This window comes from Orcinus orca, chromosome 1 (genome assembly GCF_937001465.1).
Source record: "Orcinus orca chromosome 1, mOrcOrc1.1, whole genome shotgun sequence".
Classification (NCBI taxonomy): Eukaryota; Metazoa; Chordata; class Mammalia; order Artiodactyla; family Delphinidae; genus Orcinus; species Orcinus orca.
This window is the reverse complement of record NC_064559.1, coordinates 27522479-27544746: the sequence shown is the minus strand read 5'-3', so window position 1 is coordinate 27544746 and position 22268 is coordinate 27522479. Positions and strand designations below refer to the sequence as shown.

At 35.4% G+C, this 22268-nt stretch overlaps 1 protein-coding gene across 2 annotated transcripts in view; it reads right to left on the bottom strand.

Annotated features, from left to right (window-relative positions):
* Nucleotides 1–22268, bottom strand: part of LOC101271984 (complement factor H) — a 125022-nt gene that overhangs the window by 5836 nt on the left and 96918 nt on the right. For both annotated transcript variants that reach the window (XM_049708179.1, XM_033415450.2), the window contains 4 exons: nt 20132–20311; nt 15292–15471; nt 1270–1479; nt 372–545 (listed from right to left, as the gene is read on the bottom strand). In XM_049708179.1, the coding sequence (XP_049564136.1) occupies nt 372–545; nt 1270–1479; nt 15292–15471; nt 20132–20311 (744 nt within the window). The remainder of the gene's footprint in view (nt 1–371; nt 546–1269; nt 1480–15291; nt 15472–20131; nt 20312–22268) is intronic.

Genomic DNA, 22268 nt, shown 5'->3' with positions numbered 1-22268 from the left:
CCCTTGAATTATGTCAAATATCTTAGAAAATTGTATATCATAAAGAAATAACTGATAAATTAACAGTAAACTGAGTGCTGATAAGACTGATGAGCAGGGGCCAGCTATGTTATAGGAACAGAGACCAGAAGTCTGAGAATGTGTATCAGAGGATGTCCAAAGTGTACACAAGATGATGTGATAGTGAGATAATTTAGTTCATGAATCAAACTTTTATTATTACTAGGGTTATTAATTCTCTACCAGAATCCAGAACTTTCCAAAGACATCTTGTTTAATTCTAGAATTACAGCTTAGTTTCATACTTGTGCCATTTATGTCCTGAATTAAAGATATTTATCAGCCTCAGAATAAAATAAAATATACTATACTTATGCATTCCGGTGGAAGGGACCATTTTCCTCCTAAACATCTTATAGATGCAGGTCCATCGATCCCAAAACCTTCAACACAGTCGTATGTAACTTCTTCTCCATTTTGGTAACTGCCTTTCTCATTAGATACAATACCATTCTGAATCAAAGGTGGAAGTCCACAAGGAAGTCCTAGGAATAAATGAAAGAACGATTTCATGTTTCACTAACTCTGAAATTTAATTTGATGTACTGCTTGCCATATTTGATAGTTTTACTTGAAAATAATAAATGATTTTACAGGAACTTCCATCACATTGCAGAGAAATGCACAAATGCACCCAAAAATCACCATTCTGGTGTGTTTCCAGCTGTCCACTTGAACAAGAACTTGAAACTAAAAATACCAATATATTTATGAATGAGACTGTCAGTGCATCTCTAAGCAATTGTGATTAATAAAAGAGAACACACTGAGACTTCATCACCTTAAGAAAAGTACTATATATTGTAAGACATTAAAAGAGACATTGTAGGAAGAACGTAAGTTTTTTTTGAAAAAACTTGGTGGCAACGCATACATTGCAACTTATATGAATAAATAGGAATATAAATAGGTTTAAATATATGAATAGGTAGGTTTACTTTTTTTACACATACAGCGTTAATACAAAAGAAAGTACCAGATTTAAAAGTGATTCTATACTGAACTGATGAAATTAACAGAAAATGAATATACAAAAATCGATTAAATGTATAAACATATAAATTATATATTAATACATAAATGACCTATAAATATATAAATAATTGATATATTTAGGAATCTAAAGGATTCTGTTCCATGACTTTGATGATAATTGATTAGTAAAGAATGGTACTGAAAATAGAATTTTGGTTTGCATGCTGTCCTCACCTACACAACGAGGTGGAGAACTCCACTTTCCCATGTGGCATGTTATCACATTTTCTTCAGATATACTGAAACCATCTTCACAGGTATAACTTAACTTGGTGCCATGTGCATAAAGCTTGGGTTCAAATGTTTCTCTCCTTTCTTTTGCAGAGCTAGATGAATTAATCGTTCCATGGTCTATTTGAGGTGGTTGAGAACATGGAAGTTTTTCTACATGAAGAACAGAGATCAAAGGGTAAAGTATAAGTGTAATGTTTAAATTAAAAATACATTAAAATAAGAATAATTTGTGGCTTCCCTGGTGGCGCAGTGGTTAAGAGTCCGCCTGCCGATGCAGGAGACGCGGGTTTGTGCCCCGGTCTGGGAAGATCCCACATGCCGTGGAGTGGCTGGGCCCGTGAGCCATGGCCGCTGAGCCTGCACATCCAGAGCCTGTGCTCCGCAACGGGAGAGGCCACAGCAGTGAGAGGCCCGCGTACAGCAAAAAAAATAAATAAATAAAAAATAAAAATAATCTGAACAAGTTAAAGAATTTTAAAGCTGAAAAATATTTGAAACTTGCAAGGTATTTGTCTCCATAAACACTATGCTGCTATCCACTTGTTCAGTATGCCCCTTCATCCTTTTTTTAAATTTATCTTTATTGAAATATATTTGATGTATAATAGTATGTTAGGGAGAGGAGTCAATATGGTGGACTAGGAGGACGTGGAATTCATGTCTCCGCACAATTAGGGCACCTACCAGGCACCATTGGGGGACCACGGACACCTAAGGGGACAGGAGGAACCCCCAGCAACCAAGTAGGACGTGGGTCATGGGGGGAATGAGGGGGGAGGAGAAGTGGAGGTGGGATGGGACTGGCGCCCCTGAGGGGTGGCTGGGGGAGGGGAAGGGATCCCTTGCCCAAAGGGGGAAATTGGGGAACCATTGGGAGGGCAGAGGATCAAAAGAGAGCGTGGCCAGGTTTCTCCTGCCCTCTTGGGCCTCCAGGAGGCTACTGAGATCCCGGGACTGATCCTCTGGCAACCTAGGCCCCCTCCAGCTGCGGAGGTCCTGAGCGAGTGGGAGGGTGGGAAGGGAGAGCAAAAGTGAAGCCTGGACCTCTGGGACTGGCACCCTTGAAGGGCGGCTGGGGGAGAGGAGGAGTTCCTACACCCAGCAAGACCCACCAACAGTCAGGGGTCCAGCAGGAATGGGGGAGACCCTGGGGGAGACGTGGGGGAACACAGAGGAATGGAAGGGAATGCAGCCAGAACTTTCCCTGTCCACTTAGGCACTGAGGAGCCTGTTGGGCTCCTGGGCCTAATCCACTGCCCTTGGAGCCTCCCTCCTGCGGCTCAGAGCCCAAGCCCCACCCCTACACCCCATCAAGGGCCCTACCTCTATAATTGGAGACCCCCTCTGAGACCCACTCTAACCACGCTGGGCCTAAATCCCACCCACACACCCTCAACCAGGGCCTTACCTCCAAACTCTGGAACTCCACACTCCATAGGCAGTCCTTTAGACTTGCTGTCTCTCTGCTTCCACTTGAATGATGCCCCACCTAGGCCCCACCCCCAAGGCCTTTTCTGGCTGCGTGGGTCCTGGGCCTAGGCTCTGCCTCATGCTCAAACGTCAGCCTCCCTGCCTAGGTCCCACTCCACCTTAAACCCCGCCCCTGCCTAAGTTCCATCTCTGCCTAAACACCTACTCCCCATAGCCAAGGTTTTTTCTTTTTTTCTTCCTTCTTTTTTTATCTTTTTTTCTTTTTTCTTCTTTTAGATTGGGGTTCTGTTTTACCTTGTTGTTGATCCATTTATATTTTTATTTTTTCTAATAAATCTTTTACTTTTCTAATTTTATTTTATTCCTTATACTTTGTCATTGTTCTGCTCCTTCTGGCTTGTTCCCCCACCCCCTTTTTTTCTGTTGTGGTTTTGTTTTACTTTATTGCAGTTGTTTCAATTATATTTTTATTTTTCCTAATATAGTTTTTATCTTTCTAATTTTATTTTGTCTTTTAGTCTTTGTTATTGTACAGCTCCTTTCTTTTATCTTTTATTTTTTTTTATTTTTTTAATTTTTTTTGCTTTACCATGTGGCTTGCAGGATCTTGGTTCCGAGGCCAGAGGTCGGGCCCAAGCTCCTGTGGTGGGAGCTCCGAGTCCAAAACTCTGGATAACAGAGAACCTCAGACCCCAGGGAATATTAATAGGAATGAAGCCTCCCAGAGGTCCTCATCTTGGCACCAAGACCTGGCGCTCTCCAACTACCTGCAAACTCCAGTGCTGGATGCCTCAGGTCAAATAGCCAGTTAGACAGGAATACAGCCCCACCCATCAAAAAAAAAAAAAAGAAACGACAAAAAGTTATGTTACAGATGAAGGAGAAGGTAAAAACCTACAAGACCAAATAAATGAAGACGAAAGAGGCAACCTACCTGAAAAAGAGTTCAGAGTAATGATAGTAAAGATGATCCAAAATCTCAGACACAGAATGGAGAAAATATAAGAAACATTTAACAAGGATCTAGAGGAACTAAAGAGCAAACAAACAATGATGAACAACACAATAACTGAAATTAAAAATATTCTAGAAGGAAGCAATAGCAGAATAACTGAAGCAGAAGAACAGATAAGGGACCTGGAAAGATAAAATGGTGGAAATAACTACAGCAGAGCAGAATAAAGACAAAAGAATGAAAAGAATTGTGGATAGTCTCAGAGATCTCTGGGGCAGCATTAAACACACCAATATTTGAATTATAGGGATCCCAGAAGAAGAAGAGAAAAAGAAAGGGTCCGAGAAAATATTTGAAGAGACTATAGTCAAAAAATTCCCTAACATGGAAAAGGGAATAGTCAATCAAGTCCAGGAAGCACAGAGAATCCCATACAGTATAAACCCAAAGAGAAACACACTGAGACACATATTAATCAAACTGTCAAAAATTAAATACAAAGAAAAAAACATTAAAAGCAGCAAGGGAAAAACAACAAATAACGTACAAGGGAATCCCCATAAGGTTAACAGCTGATCTTTCAGCAGAAACTCTTCAAGCCAGAAGGGAGTGGCAGGACGTATTTAAAATGATGAAAGGGAAAAACCTACAACCAAGATTACCTGTCAGGGATCTCATTCAGATTCAATGGAGAAATAAAAAGCTTTACAGACAAGCAAACGCTAAGAGAATTCAGCACCACCAGCTTTACAACCAGCTTTACAACAAATGCTAAAGGAACTTCTTTAAGCAGGAAACACAAGAGAAGAAAAAGACCCACAGAAACAAACCCAAATCAATTAAGAAAATGGTAATAGGAACATATATATCAATAGTCATCTTGAATATAAATGGATTAAATGCTCCAACCAAAAAACACAGAATGGATACAAAAACAAGACCTGCATATATGCTGTCCACAAGAAACCCACTTCAGACCTAGAGACACATACAGAGTGAAAGTGAGGGGATGGAAAAAGATATTCCATGCAAATAGAAATCAAAAGAAAGCTGGAGTAGCAATATTCATAACAGATAAAATAGACTTTAAAATAAAGACTGTTGCAAGAGACATTAAAGGACACTGCCTAATGATCAAGGGATCAATCCAAGAAGAAAACATAACAATTATAAATATTTATGCACCCAACATAGGAGCACCTCAATACATAAGGCAAACACTAACAGCCATAAAAGGAGAAATTGACAGTAACACAATAATAGTGGGGGACTTAACACCCCACTTACACCAATGGACAGATCATCCAGACAGAAAATAAATAAGGAAACACAAGTTTAAATGACACAATAGATCAGGCAGAATTAATACTTTTAGTACATTCCACCTGAAAGCAGAAGAATACACTTTCTTCTCAAGTGCATATGGAACATTCTCCAGAATAGTTCACATCTTGGGTCACAAATCAAGCCTTGGAAAATTTAAGAAAATTGAAATTATATCAAGCATCTTTTACGACCACAACGCCATGAGATTAGAAATCAATTACAGGAAAAAAAACAGTAAAAAACACAAATACATGGAGGCTAAACAATGCACTGCTAAATAATCAAGAGATCACTGAAGAAATCAAAGAGGAAATCAAAAATTACCTAGAAACAAATGACAATGAAAACACGAGGATCCAAAACCTATGGGACTCAGCAAAAGCAGTTTTAAGAGGGAAGATCATAACAATTCAAGCTCACCTCAAGAAACAAGAAAAATCTCAAATGAAAAATCTAACCTTACACCTAAAGCAACTAGAAAAAGAACAAAGAAAACCCAAAGATAGTAGAAGGAAAGAAATCATAAAGATCAGAGCAGAAATAAATGAAATAGAAACAAAGAAAATAATGGCAAAGATGAATAAAACTAAAAGCTGGTTCTTTGAGAAGATAAACAAAATTGATAAACCGTTAGCCAGACTTATCACGAAAAAAAGGGAGAGGACTCAAATCAATAAAATTAGAAATGAAAAAGGGGAAGTTACAACAGACACTGCAGAAATACAAAGTATCCTAAGAGACTACTACAAGCAACACTATGCCAATAAAATGGACAACCTGGAAGAAGTGGACAAATTCTTGGAAAAGTAAAACCCTCCAAGACTGAACCAGAAAGAATTAGAAAATATAAACACACCAATCACAGGTAATGAAATTGAAACTGTAACTGATAATTTCCAACAAACCAAAGCCCAGGACCAGATGGTTTCACAGGCAAATTCCATCAAACATTTGGAGAAGAGTTAACACCTATCCTTCTCAAACTCTTCCAAAAAATTGTAGAGGGAGGAACAATCCCAAACTCGTTCTACAAGGCCAGCAGCACCCTGATACCAAAACCAGACAAAGATATCACACACACAAAAGCTATAGACCAATATCACTGATGAACATGGATGCAAAAATCCTCAACAAAATACTAGCAAACAGAACCCAACAACACATTAAAAGGATCATACACCATGATCAACTGGGATTTATCCCAGGGATGCAAAGATTCTTCAATATATGCAAAACAATCAATGTGATATACCATATTAACAAGCTAAAGAATAAAAACTATATGATCATCTCAATAGATGCAGACAGAGTTTTGACAAAATACAACACCAATTTATGATAAAAACTGTACAGAGAGTGGACATAGAGGGAACCTACCTCAACATAGTGAAGGCCATGTAAGAAAACCTATAGCAAACATCACTCTCAATGGTGAAAAAATGAAAGCATTTCCTCTAAGATCAGGAACAAGACAAGGATGTCCACTCTTGCCACTATTATTCAACATAGTATTGGAAGTCCTAGCCACAGCAATCAGAGAAGAAAAAGAAATAAAAGGAATACAAATTGGAAAAGAAGAACTAAAACTGTCACTGTTTGCAGATGACAGGATACTGTACATAGAAAATACTAAAGATGCCACCAGAAAACAACTAGAACTAATCAGTGAATTTGGTAAGGTTTCAGGATACGAAATTAATGCATAGAAATCTCTGACCTTCCTATACGCTATCAACAAAAGATCAGAAAGTGAAATTAAGGAAACAATCCTATTTACCATTGCAACAAAAAGAATAATATATCTAGGAATAAACCTACCTAAGGAGTCAAAAGACCTGTACTCAGAAAACTATAAAACACTGATGAAATAAATCAAAGATAACATAAACAGATGGAGAGATATACCATGCTCCTGGATTGGAAGAATCAATATTGTGAAAACGACTATATTACTCAAAGCAATCTGCAGGTTCAGTGCAATCCCTATCAAATTACCAATGGCATTTTTCACAGAACTAAAGAAAGAAATTTTACAATTTGTACAGAAACACAAAAGACCCTGAGTGGCCAAAGCAGTCTTAGGAAAGAGAAACGGAGCTGGAGGAATCAGGCTCCCTGACTTCAGACTATACTACAAAGCTACAGTAATCAAGATGTTATGGTAGTGGCACAAAAACATAAATATAGATCAATGGAACAGGAGAGAAAGTCCAGAGATAAACCCACGCACATATGGTCACCTTATCTTTGACAAAGGAGACAAGAATAAACAATGGAGAAAAGATGGCCTCTTCAATAAGTGGTGCTGGGGAAAATGGACAGCTGCATGTAAAATAATTAAATTAGAACACATCCTAACACCATACACAAAAATAAACTCAAAATGTTTTAAGGACCTAAATGTAAAGCCAGACACTATAAAACTCTTAGAGGAAGACATAGGCAGAGCACTCTATGACATAAATCACAGCAAGGTCCTTTTTGAGCCACCTCCTAGAGTAAGGGAAATAAAAGCAAAAATAAACAAATGGGACCTAATGAAACTTAGAAACTTTTGCATGGCAAAGGAAACCATAAACAAGACAAGAAGACAACCCTCAGAATGGGAGAAGATATTTGCAAGTGAAGCAACTGACAAGGGATTGATCTCCAAAATATACAGCAGCTCATGCAGCTCAGTATCACAAAAACAAACCACCCAGTCCAAAAATGGGCAGAAGACCTAAATAGACATTTCTCTATAGAAGACATGCAGATGGCCAACAAATACATGAAAAGATACTCAATATTATTAATTGTTGGAGAGATGCAAATCAAAACCATGGTGAGGTGTCACCTCACACCAGTCAGAATGACCATCATCAAAAACTCTAGAAACATAAGGAGCTTCCCTGGTGGCACAGTGGCTAGGAATCTGCCTGCCAATGCAGGGGACACAGGTTCAATCCCTGGTCCCGGAGGATCCCACAGGCCGCGGAGCAACTAAGTCTGTGTGCCATAACTACTGAGCCTGTGCTCTAGAGCCCATGAGCCACACTACTGAAGTCCGCATGCCTAGAGCCCATGTTCCACAACAAGAGAAGCCACTGCAATGAGAAGCCTGCACACTGCAATGAAGAGTAGCCCCCACTCGCCGCAACTAGTGAAAGCCTGCACACAGCAACGAAGACCCAATGCAGCCAAAAATAAATAAATAAATTTAAAACAAAACAAAAAAAAATAAATGCTGGAGAGTGTGTGGAGAAAAGGGAACACTTCTGCACTGTTGGTGGGAATGTAAATTGATACAGCCACTATGGAAAAGAGTATGGAGGTTCCTTAGAAAACTAAAAATAGAACTACCATATGACCCACTACTGGGCATATACCCCGAGAAAACCATAATTCAAAGAGATACGTTTACCACAATGTTCACTGCAGCACTATTTACAAAAGCCAGGACACGGAACCAACCTAAATATCCATCAACAGATGAATGGAGAAAGATGTGACACAAATTGAGTTATTTGTAGTGAGGTGGATGGCCCTAGAATCTGTCATACAGAGTGAAGTAAGTCAGAAAGAGAAAAACAAATACCGTATGTTAATGTATATATATGGAATTTAAAGAAGCGGTACTGATGAACCTAGTGGCAGGGCAGGAACAAGGATGCACAAGTAGAGAATGGACTTGAGAGCATGGGGGTGGGGGGAGGTTGAGATGAAGTGAGAGAGTGGCATGGACATATATACACTACCAAATGTAAAATAGATAGCTAGTGGGAAGCAGCTGCATAGCACAGGGAGATCAGCTTGGTGTTTTGTGACAACCTAGAGGGGTGGGATAGGGAAGATGGGAGGAAGGCTTGGGAGGTAGGGGATATGGGGATGCGTGTATACATGTGGCTGGTTCACTTTGTTGTATGGCAGAAACTAGCACAACATTGTAAAGCATTTATACTCCAATAAAGGTGTGAAAAAAAAAATAAATAAAAATATTGTGTTAGTTTCAGGTCTACTACATAATGATTCGACTTTTACATATATTATGAAATGACCAGCAGGATGTCTAATAGCAATCTGTCCCTATACAAAGTTATTATAATATCATTGACCATATTCCTTATGCTGAATACACATCCCCCTGGCTTCTTTAGAGTCTACGTATATGTGAGATCATGTGGCATTTGTCTTTTTCTATCTAACTTATTTTACTTAACCATAATACACCCTAGATCCATCCATGTTTTTGCAAATGGAAATGTGTAATTTTTATGGCTCAGTAATAGTTCATTTTGTGTGTATATATAAAACATCTTCTTAATCCACTCCTCTATCAATGGACACTTAGGTTGATTCCAAACCTTGGCTATTGTAAGTGATGCTGCAATGAACATTGGAGTGCATATATCTTTTCAAATGTTTCTGGTTCCTTTGAATAAATACCCAGCAGTGGAATTGCCGGATCATATGGCAGTTCTATTTTTAGTTTTTAAGGAAACTCCATACTCTTTTCCATAGTGGCTGCACCAATCTACAGTTGCACCAACAGTGCACAAAGATTTCCTTTTCTCCACATCCTCGCCAACACTGGATGTTGTCTTTTTGATGACAGCCATTAAGACAGGTGTGAAGGGACATTTCACTGTGGTTGTGACATGCATTTGCCTGCCTTTTAATGATGTTGAGCTTCTCTTCGTGTGTCTTTTGGCCATCTGTATGTCTTCTTTGGAAAAAATGTCTATTCAGGTCCTCTGCCTATTTTCTAGTTATTTGTTTTTCTGATGTTGGTTGCATTAATTCTTTGTATAGTTTGAATATTAACCCCTTAATGGATATATCCTTTGCAAATATCTTCCCACATTCAGTAGGCTACCTTTTTCATTTTATTGATCGTTTTCTTTGCTGTGGAAAAGCTTTCTCATTTTTGAGTCCCGTTTGCTTATTTTTGCTTTTGTTTCCCTTGCCTGAGGAGACATATCCAAAAAACCCCCCAAAACCCAAAATATTGCTAAAACTGATGTCAAAGAGCATACTGCCTTTGTTTTCTTCTAGAAGTTTTATGGATTCAAGAGTTACAATTAAGTCTTTAATTCATTTTCATTTTATTTTTGTATATTGTGTGAGAAAGTAGTCCAGCTTGCTTCTTTTGCATGCAACTTTCCTGTTTCCCCAACACCATTTACAGAGGCAATCATTTCCCCATGATGTTCTTGCCTCCTTTGTCATAGATTAATTGACCACATAAATGTGGGTATACTACTGGGCTCTCTAATCTGTTCCCTAGATCTATGTGTCTGTTTTTGTGCCAGTGCCATTCTATTTTGATTACTCTAGCTTTGTAGTATAGTCTGAAGTCAGGGAGCCTGATTCCTCCAGCTCCACTTTTCTTTCTCAAGATTGCTTTGGCTATTTGTGGTCTTTTGTGTTTCCTTACAAATAAAAAAAAAATTGTTCTAATTCTGTGAAAAATGCCATTGGTAATTTAATAAGGATTGCATTGAATCTGTAGATTGCTTTCAGTAGCATGGTCATTTTAACAATATAAATTCTTCCAATTTGTGAACATGATATCTTTCCATTTGTTTTGTCATCTTCAATTTATTTCATCAATTTCTTATAGTTTTCAGAGTACAAGTCTTTTACCTCCTTGGTTAGATTTATTCCTAGCTATTTTATTCTTTTTGATGCAATTGTAAATGGGATTGCTTTCTTGATTTCTCCCTCTAAAACTTTGTTGTTCAGGCATAGAAATGCAACATATTTCTATATATTAATTTTATATCCTGCAACTTTAATGGATTCATTTATTAGTTCTAATAGTTTTTGGTGGTGTTTTTCTATGTATAGTATCATGTTATCTACAGATAGTGATAGCTTTACTTCTTCCTTTCCAATTTGAATTTCTTTTATTTCTTTTCTTGTTTGATTGCTGTGTCTAGGACTTCCAATACTATGTTGAGTAAAAGTGGAGAGAGTGGGCATCCTTGTCTTGTTCCTGGTTCAGAGGAAATGATTTCAGCTTTTCACCGTTGAGTATGACATTGGCTGGACGTTTGTCATATATGGCCTTTATTATGTTTAGGTATGTTTCCCCTCTACCCACTTCACTGAGAGATTTAACATAAATAGATATTGTTTTGTCAAGAGCTTTTTCTGCATCTATTGAGATAATCATATCATTTTTATTCTTCAATTTGTGGATGTGTATCACATTGATTTGCAGATATTGAAACATACTTGAATCCTTCTGAAAAGTCCCACTTGATCATGATGTATGATCCTTTTAACGTATTGTTGAATTTGGTTTGCTAATATTGATTGAAGATTTTTACACCTAAGTTCATCAGTGATATTGGCCTGTAATTTTCTTTTTTTGCACCGTCTTTGTTTTTGGCCTCAGGGTGATGCTGAACTTGCAGAATAAATTCAGAAGTGTTCTTCCTCTTCAATTTTTTTGGAATATTTTGAGAAGAATAGGTGTTAACTCTTTTGTAAATGGTAGAATTCACCTGTGAATCTGTCTGGTCCTGGATTTTTGTTTCTTGGGTTTTAAAATTACCGATTCAATTTTAATATTGATAATCAGTCTGTTCATATTTTCTATATTTCTCCTGATTTATATTTGAGAAATTGTGCATTACATGGAATTTATCAATTTCTTCTTGGTTGTGCATTTTATTGGTGTGTAATTTTTCATAGTAATCTCTTATGGTTCTTTATATTTCTGCGGTATCAGTTGTAGCTTCTCTTTCATTCCTGATTTTATTGAGTCAGACCCTCATCTCTTTTTCTTGATGAGTCTTTCTAAAGGTTTATCAATTGTGCTTATCTTTTCAAATGACTAGCTCTTAGTCTCATTGATATTTTCTATTTTTTTTTAAGTCTCTATTCCATTCATTTCTCCTCTGTATTTATTATTTCTTTCCTTCTACTAACTTTGGGTTCTGTTTACTCTTTGTTTTCTAGTTTCTTTAGGTCTAAGGTTAGACTATTTACTTGGGATTTTTCTTCTTTCCTGAGGTAGGCCTGTATCACTATAAACTTCCCTCTTAGAATTGCTTTTGCTGAGTCCCATAGATGTTGGACCATTGTTTTTCCATTTTCATTTGTCTTCAAGTATTTTTCTTAATATCCTCTTTGATTTCTTCAGTGACCCCTTGGTTGTTTTGTAGCATATTGTTTAACCTCTAACTGTTTGCACTTTTGGCAGTTTTGGTTTTTTTTTTTCCTGTAGTTGAAGTCTAGTCTCATACATTTGTGGTCAGAAAAGATGCTGGCTATGATTTCAATGTTCTCAACTTTCTTTTGTGGCCAAGACGTAATCTATCCTGGAGAATGTTCTATGTGCACTTGAAAAGAATGTGTATCTGATGATTTTGGATGGAATGTTCTATATATGTTTAGTAAGTCCATCTGACTTATAGTTTAAGTCCAATGTTTCTTCACTGGATTTAAACTTGATTTTCTGTCTGGATGACCTGTCCTTTAATGTAAGTGGGAAGTTAAAGTCCTCTACTATTGTTTTGTTACTGTCTATTTCTCTGTATGTGTTTGTTAGTATTTTCTTTATGTACTTAGGTGCTTCTAGTTTGGGTGCATATATATTTTAAATTGTTGCATAATGTTGTTGGATTGGTCCCTTTCTCACTATATAATGTCTTCTTTGTCTCTTGTTTCAGTCTCTGTTTTAAAGTCTATTTTGTCTGATATAAATTTTGCTACCCCAGATTTGTGTTTATTTCTATTTTCGTGAAATGCTTTTTTCCATTCCCTCACTTTCAGTCTGAGTGTTTCTTTAGATCTGAAGTGAGTGATTATAGGCAGCATATATATGCATCTTTTTGGTTTGTTTTTTTTTTAAATCAATTCAGCCACTCTATGTCTTTTGATTGGAGCATTTTGGTTCATTTATATTTAAAGTAATTATAGATAGGTAAGTACCTTTTGCCATTTCGTTAATTGTTTTTTGGTTGTGTTTGTAATTCATTTTTGTTCCTTTTGTTCTCTCTTCCTTTGTGATTTACTGACTATATTTAGTGTTATGTTTGGATTACTTTCTTTTGTGTGTGTGGATCTATTATAGATTTTTTGTTTTGTTGTTACTATTAGATTCATATATAACAACATATATTCATATGGGTTATAAGTTGATAGTCTCTTAAGTTCAAACACATTCTAACAACCCTGCATTTCTATTCCCCACCTCATATTTTACATCCTTTTGTGTTTCTATATTAACTACTTATTGTGTATACAGAGGATTTTACTATTTTTGTCTTTTAACCTTCCTACTAGCACCTACTACCTTTACTGTATGTTTGCTTTTACCATTAAGATTTTTTTCTTTTGTAATTTTCTTATTTCTAGTTGTGGTCTTTAATTTTCCTCTTAGAAAGTCCCTTTAGCATTTCTTGTAAAGTCATTTTATTGCTGCTGAACTCTTTTATCATCTGCTTATCTGTAAAGCTGTTGATCCATCCTTTGATAGCCTTGCTGGATACAGTCATCTTGGTTGTAAGTTTTTTCCTTTCATCACTTTGTATATGTTGTGCCACTCCCTTGTGGCACGCAAAGTTTCTGCAGAAAAATCTGCTAATAGTCTTAGAGGAGTCCTCTTGTATGTACCTAATGGCTTTTTCCTACTACTTTTAAGATTCTCTCTTTATTTTTAATTTTTGCCATTTAAATGATAATGTGTCTTGGTGTGGCCCTCTTTGGGTAAATGTTTGGGACTTTCTGATTTCCAGACCTGGAAATCTGTATATTTCTTGTTAGAATGTTTCAGCTATTATTTCTTCAAATATGTTCTCTGTTTCTCTCTGTCTCTCTTTATTTGGGATCCCTATAATGAGAATGTTACTATAGTTGATGTTGTTGCAGATGTCCCTTAGGCTATCCTCATTTTTTTTTTTAATTCTTTTTTTCTCTTTCCTGTGCTATTGGGTGGTTTCCACTACCCTGTCTTGCAGATCACTGATCCATTCTTCTGAATCCTCTAATCTGCTGTTGACTTCCTCTGGTGTAATTTTTCATTTCAGCTGCTGTATTCTTCAGTTCTGTTTAGTTCTTCCTTATATTTTCTACCTTTTTCTTAAAATTCTCACTGTTTTCATACATTCTTCTCCAGAGTTCACTGAGCATTGTTATGGTCATTACCTTGAACTCTATTGGGCATACTGCTTATCTTCACTTTGTTTAGAGTTTTTTCTGAGATTTTGTCTTGCTCCTTCATTTGGAATGTATTTCTCTGTCTCCTCATTTTGCCTAATTCTCTGTGTTTATTAATATGTGTGAGGCATGTTCCTGATCTTGGAGGAGTGACCTTATGTAGGAAAAGTCTATGGGACCCAGCAGCATGCTCCCCTCTGTAGGATCTATACACCAGATCTTTATGCTATAAGGGTGCCCATCTGTTGTAGCAAGGCCAATTACTGTGGGTGCACTGGTAGGTGGGGCTGGCCCCCCACCTGGTTGGCTACCAGACTCTGCCTCATGCAGAGGCTGTCAGCCACTGGTGGGCAGGACCAAGTCCTGGGGCAGCTGGCTGCAGGGCCCAAGGGTACCTGCGCTGGTGCTGTCCCACCCAGGAACAGGGCCAGGTCCCATCGTAGGAGCTGTGGGGCCTGGTGGGGCCTGGGGTTGGTGCTGTCGTGGGTTGGTAAGCTTCTGGTGCTAATAAGCTATAGGGAGAACTCCAAAGTGGCACTTGTCTCTTATAATGGCTGGCACCAGTATCCATGTCCCCAGTTGCCTCCTGCCTCTCTGGGAGGTTCACAAAGATCAGCAAGTCAGTCTAACCCAGACTTCTTTCTAATTGCTGCCTCTGCACTGGGACATGGAGCAAGTGAGAATTTTTGTGTGCCTTTTAAGAACAGAATCTCTGTTTCCTACAGCCCTCTGGCTTTCCTGTACACAAGCTACAATGGACTTCTAAGTCAGACATGCTGGGGGGAATTATCTTCCAAGTCTGTGACTCCCAGGCTGGGCAGCCCAACTGCCCCTTCATTCTTGTCCTTTTGATCATTAGAAATAAAATATGCATAAACATAAATTTTATCTTGTATTTACATAGTAGGCCAAAGATTTTGTCTGTATTTACTTCTCACTAGAAGTGAAAGAATGTTCATTAATTTATATACTTAATTGTGATTTACCGTTTCAAGATAAAGTGGAATAGAGAGATCTTGACCTTGCTGATCCATACAAAGCTTAGAGGAGTATTATTCTTATTTAAAAGAATCTTATAAAACACGTTATGCACTACTGACCAATACAGCGTGGGATTGACTGCCATCTCCCATCCTTGCACACAAGTTCTTCATCTTCAATTAGATAATTTTCTTGACAGAGAATAGATATTTTTTCTCCATCCTGATATGTCACTGTAGTTGTCATATTTCGAGAATTGGGAATCTGAGGTGGGGGTGGGCATGATTGTATTTGTGCTTCTGAAAATATTAAAATTAGATTTCTTGATTAAAAACCATAAGTTAAAAATATTAAAGGAATAATTTTCAATAAATAGAAACCTCTAATAATATATCATAAATGATTAAACAATATTAGACTCAATTATACTCTTAAGCTTGTTAAGCACTTTAATATATCACACTTGGTTTACAGTGTCATGGTCTTCCTTGCAGGTTCTTCCTTCTGTTATTTCTGTGGTCAATCTTGCATAATTTACATAAAATCGATTTTAATTACTTCTAACCTTTAGAATGTTCTAAGTGAATTGCTCACTCAATTACAGGCACTAAGTAAAAACTGACATCAGGGTATTTTTTTTTACACATATTGGTGATCAGATGTATTGGAATCAGCTTAAAATCCCCACAAGATTTTCTCCCAGTGGAAGCAGATTAGCCAGAGGAAAAATTACACTTAGTTAATGATCGATTAATTTGATGCAGAGTCTTGGTCAAGGTAAGAATTAGATATGTTCACTGGGATTTATAGTATACTGTTTACAGTTCAGAACTCTTCTGGAGGTACAATTTACTAGCTTTCCTGTGCTGTTAAGAGATATACAGATTGATGAAATACACCTGGTTTAACGGATTAGACAACCTGGCTTTAGTTACGTGACCAGCAGGGTATAAAAGACCCCTCTGTAAACTGTGTCTGAGTCCCATAAAATTGAGATACCTCAGATATATATTGGCAGTTCATAATTTGAAGACAAAGCCTGTCCTGCTTAACTGAGGGAAGACTCTGCATGACTATACCTGGAAGATTTTGGACCTCTCTGTGACTTCTTGATTTTGTTTTCTCCTGCCATACTGCATTTTTATTTCATTAGAAGCCATATGCAAGTATATACTGGAAAGTCTTGTAAATCTTTTCAATTGTTCAATATTTTGTATTAAATTCAGGGAAATATTTGACTGAATACACTTCATTCATGCTAACTAATATCATCAGATTTTCTATTTTGCTCTACATCAATAGAAGTATTTTATATTTCATCCAAAATATTTTTCTTATTTCTGTTTTAACTATCTTGACATTTTTTTCAATGTATTTTCAAGAATTTATTTTCTTTTGTGTCTGATGTTTAACCACTTTTGTCCTAATAATATTAATCTGTACTTCTTAATAAGTCTTGCAGAAGTTGGTCTATCCACTACATTTCCCTATAAACTGAATTAATATTCTGTAAATCAGCAATTTATGATTTTTTAGCTTATTATAATAATTGATATTTTAATTTTAATTATTCTTTCCTTCTATGTTCTTTGGGTGTATGTTCTTTTCTAGATTCTAGATTGTACTTCCTATTACTTTAAGTTTGTTCCTTGTTTTGTAATGCATGCTTTAAACTACAAATATCTTTGTTTTTGCTGTATCCCATAGATTTCAAAGTATACTGTTTTCCTTTTCATTTTACTTAATTTAACGTATTTTCTGTTAGTAAACCACCAAAAATGGGGTTTTTTAGTTTAGGGATTTTTGACATGTGTGAATAAGATGTGTAGCTAGCTCTCTTTTAATTTTATATTTGCTTTTACTTTAGAGAGAATAACTTGAGGACATTGATTACTTGAAATTTGTTGGGAATTCCTTTATTGTATGAAAGTAATAAATTGTTTTAAATTAATTAACTATATTTAAATAAGCTAATATAGATTTCCAGGCAAGGTGTATTCAAGAGCTATAAAGAAACAGTTTATAATTATAAAAAAGTTAATTCACAAGGACTAAGCAATCATAAATGTATATTGTATCTAAAAATATATCAAATAAATGAAGCAAAGATGGACAGAGCTAAAAGAAGAAATAGACAAATCCATAATCCTAGTTAACAATACTGATAGCCTTCTTACTCTGACTGATAGAACAACTAGAAAAAAAACATTTTAAGACATAGATAAATTTTTAGAACACTAGGAACCACTTTAACCTGATCTAGCAACTAGATTATACATATGCTTTATATGAAAAAGGAAATACCACAATGATAGGCAATATGCTGTGCAATAAAGAAACAACAAATTTCAAAATACTGAAAAATTACACAGTGTGTTCTGTGACAATTGAATTAGATTAGAAATCAATAAGAATAAATTTTCTATGCAAACACCCATGATACTCATCAAACTGTATACATTAAATATATTCAGCTCTCTATATAAAAATTATACCACAATAAAGCTCTTAAATGGAGAATAAATTATTTAGAAAAACATAAATATTTGGGAATTAAACAACAAACTTCTAAACAATTGCCATGTCAAAGAAGAAGTCATTAGGAATATTAGAAAATATTCCACATAGAACTAAATGAAAGTAAATTGGATGTATTTATAATTTTTTGAGACACAGCTAAAGCAGCACTTAGAAGGGAAAAAGGTAGTTTTACAGGTTTACATTTAGAAAGTAGGATGGCTTAAATCAATGTTTTAATTTTCTATCTTAAGAAATGAGAGAGTAAAATTAAAATCAAGAAAGTATAAGGAAGGAGAATTAAGTCCACAAAAGAGAGAAAATTGAGAAAGATGAATAGAAAAGAGAAAACAGAGAAAATTAACAGAGCTAAAAATTAGAGAAGAGAGGAAATGGAGAAAATTAAGAGTGTTAAAATTGGTTATTTGAAAATAATAATATTGAAAAACAAAACTCTTGGGAGAAGATCAAAATAAAGGAGAGAAACAACTATCAATACCAAGAACGAAAGAAGTGATATCACCAAATATACTGTAGAGTTAAAAGAAAAATAGAATGTTAAGTGACTATTAGAAAGAATTTTACATCAATCAAGTTCATAAATTGGGTAAAATGGAGACATTTCTTGAAAAATACAACTTTCACACCTTGACAAAAGACAATATCGAAAATGTGAATAGCACACTTCCTATTGAAATTGAATTCTTCATCAAGGGAAACTTCCAAAAAAGCAAACTACATATCAGATGACTTCACATGTAAATTCAAAATTTTTTAGAACTATAAGTGTTTTACACTTAAGACATTACTGGAAAAATAGAAGCATAAGTAAATAAAGAGACATACCATGTTTATGATGTGAATATTCAATATGGTAAAGACGTCAATTCTCCCTAATTTATTTCTCATTATAAAGCCATCCCTTTTCATATACAAAAAAATATTTTATAACAATTAATAAGCTTTCCCTGAAATTTCTATGTTAATGTAAAGACCAGAATAACTAAAACAATTTTGAGTAGGAGGAACATACTTGGAGACTACACATCAGACTTCACAGACTTCAAGTCTACTAAAAAGCTAGTTACAAAGGCAATTTGGCAGGAATAAAGACAGACAAATAGATAAATGTACTGAATAGCAAGTCCAGAAATAAATCAACACTTCCATAGTCAATTGATTTTCATTTCAAAGTCTTTTCCACACATATTGCTAAAACAATTGGCTATCCATATATAAAAAAATCAACTCCTATTTTATGCAATACTTAAATGTTAATATAAGATGGATAATATACTTAAATATACATACTAAAACTATAAAGCTTCTAGAAGAAAATGTAGAAGAACACATGTACTTCACTGCCTCTAAATATTATTTGTTTCCTTAAAGATGCAGTTGTGTAGCAAGTTCTCTTTTAATTTTATATTTGCTTTGAGGACATTGATTACTTGAAATTTGTTGGGCATTCCTTTATCATATAAAGTAATAAATTGTTTTAAATAAATTAACTATATTTAAATAAGCTAATATAGACTTGCAGACAAAGTGTGTTACAAAAACTATAAATAAATATTTTATAATTATAAAAGAGTTAATTCACAAGGACTAAGCAATCATAAATGTATCATGTATAATATACAGTACACATTGTATATTGCCATGGCAGTTGTTTAGAAGTTTGTTGTTTAATTCCCAATATTTATGTTTTTCTAAATAATTTATTCTCCTTTAACAGCTTTAGTGTGGTATGATTTTTACATAGAGAACTTCATATAAGAAAGAACTATAAGATGTTGAACACTAGATAGTAGATTTGTTTTTATATTGGTTTGAAGCTACTTTCTGTATATTATAGGCTTGTAGAAATTGGTAAAAATATTGAGGATAGTGAGTCAAGGTGTCCTACAGTTAGAGAAGAGAGATACAGATGTGAAAGTAAAAAACTGAAATGAGCCTATTCAATTGGAATTGGTGGTGTCAATATGATTCAAGACTTTTTAAGATAGCTATAGATACACAAACAGATAAATAGATGACTTGATAGATACATAAATATATATAAATAGATAGATACATAGATTGATACATAACTAGATACATGAATAAATACATAATAGTTCAGCATAGACATAAGCACATTTATGTGTAATGTAAGAAATCAAAAGCAATGGTTTTCCCATGCTAATGAGCACACCTACTGCCCAGATGTTAATTTAAAGCCACCAAGGCTCTGGGTGTTGTGTCATATAGCTGACTAATGCACACGATACAATTAATATTTAGAAACAGTGTTTTGGTTTGTTTCTAAATTACCTTTCAGATTGAAAATTATTTGTAATGATAAATAACTAAATTTCCTTGAAAGACACAAAGATACTACTTTTACAAGTTAGAAAGAAATAGAATACATTTTTGAAAACATTATAAAGAAGAGTTTACCTTCTTTGCAGGTTGCTTTAGGATCCCATCTTCCATTTATACAGATTGAGTGTTTGTATTCTGATTTTCCTCGACATCTGTAACTTATGTTGGTGTTATGGTCAAATTCAATCTTATCCGATGGATTTCCCTCAGATGCAAATGCTTTTGACCATTTACACTTCTTAAGTTCCTCTGTCGCTATAAAATGAAAATATTCCCTTGAAAAGACTAATTCTAAGAACCAAATAACAAATACAATAAATAGCTATGAAGTCAGTTATATAATGAACTTACAATTTATGCCTACAAGTTCCACCAACAAAGTTATTACTGATCAAATTGCATGAAATGGACTATTATATATGAACCTGAGTCCTGCATCCAGTTTTTGAAATTTCAGAGAAAATATCCATCCTAAAGACATTCTGCATTTTGGATTGGAACATTTTTGCATGATCTACATAGTGAATAGTCATTGCATGAATAATCTGGTCCCAAACTTGAAACATGTGCAAATGTTCATATTCATTTGTTTTTAGATCTCAAGCATCTCTGCATTGCTTTTAATTCACAATCTTAAAACATTAAAATAAAAACAATTATGTGTGGATATAGAATATCAAGTTGCTAGTTTATATATATTTTTTCAAGAAAAGTAATGAAACATAATAAGAAAAGTACATTTAAGGGTTTTTTAATAGAATCTTAATTTTTAAGATCTTTTGAATGATCACCAAAAAATAACAAATACTTGGAATAAGAAAGTGGGTACTTAAAGTTAAAACTTGTTTTCTGTATATACACGTAGAGTCTTTGAGAAGCTATATTATACACCAGGTCATTCTATGATCCAATATAATGCCATAATAACAATTTTTTTTCTGGCTCCAGAAAAAAAGTTAAATATGGACTAAAAAAGCTTTTTATATAGCTACCTATTTCAAAAAATCAATGCAGGTGGAAGTTCTTTTTGAATATGACAAAATATCAGTATAGGTCTTTGGTAGTATTTGTTATGATTTGTTAGTGATAAGAGTCAAGTGAGGATAACAGAATAAATAAAAGTCAAGTAGTTGGCTATCGAAAAGTAATGATTTGAAAATGCAACCCTGAAAAAATAACATGAAATAAGGAGATGAATTCAAAACACACTAGAGGCTTGAGAATCAGCCCTATTTTTAGGATTTGTTCAGAGTGTTGAGGGAGACAAAGCCGATAGTATTCTTCAGGGAATGGTAACCGAAGGAAGATGTATACTCAAAAGGAGCAGTGGTGGCTGCTGTCATCATCCTATGATTGACTGGTTTCTGAAAGGAAAGCAAACTTATTTATTAGGAGAAAATAAATATAGTAAGAAGAATGAAAAGCTAGACTAGACAGAGTTACAAAATAAACACTGAGAGGAGAAAATTGGAATAAGGTCTATTATAGCTGAGAGGGATTATGTTAAACTGAATACAGGTAGAGGATTAACCTTTGCAAGGAAAGCTCTGAGATCAGGGGAGTAATAATTGAAGCACATGTTTTGGTGTAAGGTAGAATGAAAAGTTAATGAGGCGAGGTCATTTGTGGAGATGGAAGAGGATAAAGATGAGGTTTGGTGAAGAACTGGCAATACCTTGGGCTGGACTGTGTTTAGTAAAAATGTAGGGAGTAATAAACAATGAAATTTACTGATTAACTTAATAAGCTCCTATTGAATATCTCCCATCTGTCAGCCAGTCTTTTGGTATTGGCAATATATCAGTGAACAAAACAGGTATGAATCCCTGCTCTCATGGAGCCTGAGCCTAAGCTCTACTTTCTTCTTGGAATAATTAATGACTAGAAATCTGATGAATAAATAAGACCGGGCATCCAGGGCTCTCTTTGAATGCAGGACCCAGGAAAACTCCAGGAAAGAAGTCATCTAAGGGAAAAGTGAAGGAAGATAGTCATCAGTCACCAAAGACTTGGTCATCCAAAGGTCAGGATGATTCACTTACAGTGAAATGCATCAGTCAGGGCAGGTTCCTGGCCCCAGCCCAAGGGCCTCCTGTGACTGAGTTACCTACTGACTGGGAGGGCCTGAGCCCACCTTCCCTCCAGCACATTAACTTCTTTTTGCTGCATTTGAAACTGACTGAGAAATCATCATTGTTAGAAGTTTTGAGAG